The following is a 2432-nucleotide window of genomic DNA, read 5'->3' on the forward strand; positions in this document are numbered from 1 at the left end:
ACGAGTTTCACAATTTGATTTGAATTACTGAAATAAATTAACTTTTCCACGACATTCTAATTTATTGAGATGCACCTGTAATTGAATCATAAATGATGATACATTATAAAAGCAAGGACTAAGTTGTTGATTATACACTAGTTCAAAAGTTTGGGGTCAGTATAATTTTTATTAAGTTAGATTTATTTACATTATAATACTTTTTCAGCAAGGATGCATTAATCAAAAGTGACAGTAAAGACAAAAATGATATTTAAAATAAATTCTGAAAAAAAAAGGTCTCACAGTTTCCACAAAAATATTAAGCAGCACAACTGTTTACAACATTGATAATAATAAAAATGTGTCTTGAGCACCTAATCAGCATATTAGAATGATTTCTGAAGGATTATGTGACACTGAAGACTGGAGTACTGATGCTGAAAATTCAGCTTCACATCACAGGAATAAATTACATTTTAAAATATATTAAAACCGAAAACAGTTATTATGAATTGTAATAATAGTTCACAATATTACAGATTTTACTGTATTTTTGATCAAATAAATGCAGCCTTCATGACCATAAAACACTTTTTTTTAAAAACATAAAAAAAAAAAAAAATCTAACTGACCCCAAACTTTTGAACGGTAGTGTACATATAAATCGTAATATCTTTTAAGTTTACTGCACAGTGCACTCTATTCAAATACATAGACAACATACAAGTTTTTTTCTGGGAATGTAGGGAGATTGCTGTGCACATTTGGTGGGATTCACATTTCTATGGTAACTGATCTCTCTTCAGATTATGAAAATGAATGTTTTTTTCTTTGTTTGTTTGTGTTTTTTTCGAAACCAGCTGCTGGTTTGCTGCTGGGATTGTTAGCTCTTCAACATACAGTTGAAGAGCACGCTGCTGAAGAGGCACTGACCAGAAGAGATACACAAATTACAGTCGAGCCCTTTTGAACAGCCACCTTATGCAAATGCTGCCGCAATCAGACAAAAATTATTTTCCCCGAGTGAAGGGAAAATCGAAAAAGTTAACTGAATAGGTGATTTTATTTCACCAGGCAGTTAAAGTCAAAGCACATCTTTCTTTGCCTTGACTTACTCACTTCAAATTAGACAGCTTTACAGGATTAAAGGATTAGAGGGGGAATTATTTTATGGGGCAATAAGGCAGTGTGTTTGAACACTTCGACCCTGTGCCCTTTTACATTGATCCATAATCAATTTTCCCTGCTCGGATCCCAAACACAAGTAATTGCAAACCTGGACGAAGCTCAGCAGTGAAGGACAATTACTGCCAAGACTAACAAGTGTAACCAACATGCCTTTCTCCCCACGTTTCAGAGCCCATGGTCCAGACGCCATGATCCTTGTTGATGGCCAACCGATGCAGTCTAATGGGGAACTTGGTCTCTCGCAGATGTTTCATATCGCTACACAGATAGCGGCAGGCATGGTCTACCTGTCCTCCCAGCATTTTGTGCACCGTGACCTGGCCACCCGCAACTGCCTCGTGGGTAACGGCCTGCTCGTGAAAATTGGAGACTTCGGGATGTCCAGAGACATCTACAGCTCAGATTACTATCGAGTAAGTTTAATTAACTACATTTTTTGTGGTCAAAAACATTTATCTAGTATCACGACCGGTACATTTCTTTTTTATCTGCACTTCTGAACCTAAAGTACAGGAATGTTCTGGGTTATTGTCAGTATTTGCGGCTTAATGTCAATTATCAAAGAGAATAATATATATTTATATAAAAAATTTTTTACAGTCAAGTAAGGCACTATCAATTGAAGTAAAAAAGGACCATGTAAGTGAAAGAAAATACATTATTTATTCACCCTAATGATATTTCAAAACCTACATGACTTTTTCTTTTGAAAATTTATTTTTGTCCATACAATGAAAGTCACTGGGGTCCAATTTTATTATGGAACCTACTGACTTTCACTGTGTGGATGAAACCGGTGGAAAAATTCTGGCTTTACAACACAAATGGATGTATTGTGGTATAACTTTGCAAAGACAAGGATTGCAATTGATTTTATCACACTAGTCTGACATTAACAGGATGTTTAATTTTTGTATATTTTAATATTTATTGCATGACCCTGTTTACTTCCATTGTAAGTGCCAGACTACTACCAAAACATTTGCTTTCTTTCAGTTCATGGATTAGACGTGGTAGCCAACATTATGACATTGGATTCAATCTTTTTGTCAACTTGATTTCTTTCAATTACCACAGATTTGCATTTCTTTTTGGAACTGATTGATTGTAGGCCTCATTGATCTCAGCTTATGCACCCCAGTTGGGTGGAAAAAAAATAATTATTTATGGATAATTTTGGCAATACAGACTAAAAAATTGAGATGCATAAGCTCAGAGCAATGAGGCCTATGATCACTCCATTCCAAAAAGAACTGATTGAT

The 2432-nt window shown here is 35.0% G+C and overlaps 1 protein-coding gene across 1 annotated transcript in view; it reads left to right on the forward strand.

The window, feature by feature from the left end:
• The window catches only part of LOC107662328 (NT-3 growth factor receptor-like), a 98682-nt gene that overhangs the window by 89754 nt on the left and 6496 nt on the right, over positions 1-2432 (forward strand). Inside the window, exon 14 of the mRNA XM_016452313.1 lies at positions 1340-1583. Coding sequence (XP_016307799.1) covers positions 1340-1583 — 244 coding nt within the window. The remainder of the gene's footprint in view (positions 1-1339; positions 1584-2432) is intronic.

The sequence above is a fragment of the Sinocyclocheilus anshuiensis genome, unplaced genomic scaffold (assembly GCF_001515605.1).
Source record: "Sinocyclocheilus anshuiensis isolate Anshui unplaced genomic scaffold, SAMN03320099.WGS_v1.1 scaffold579, whole genome shotgun sequence".
Taxonomy (NCBI): domain Eukaryota; kingdom Metazoa; phylum Chordata; class Actinopteri; order Cypriniformes; family Cyprinidae; genus Sinocyclocheilus; species Sinocyclocheilus anshuiensis.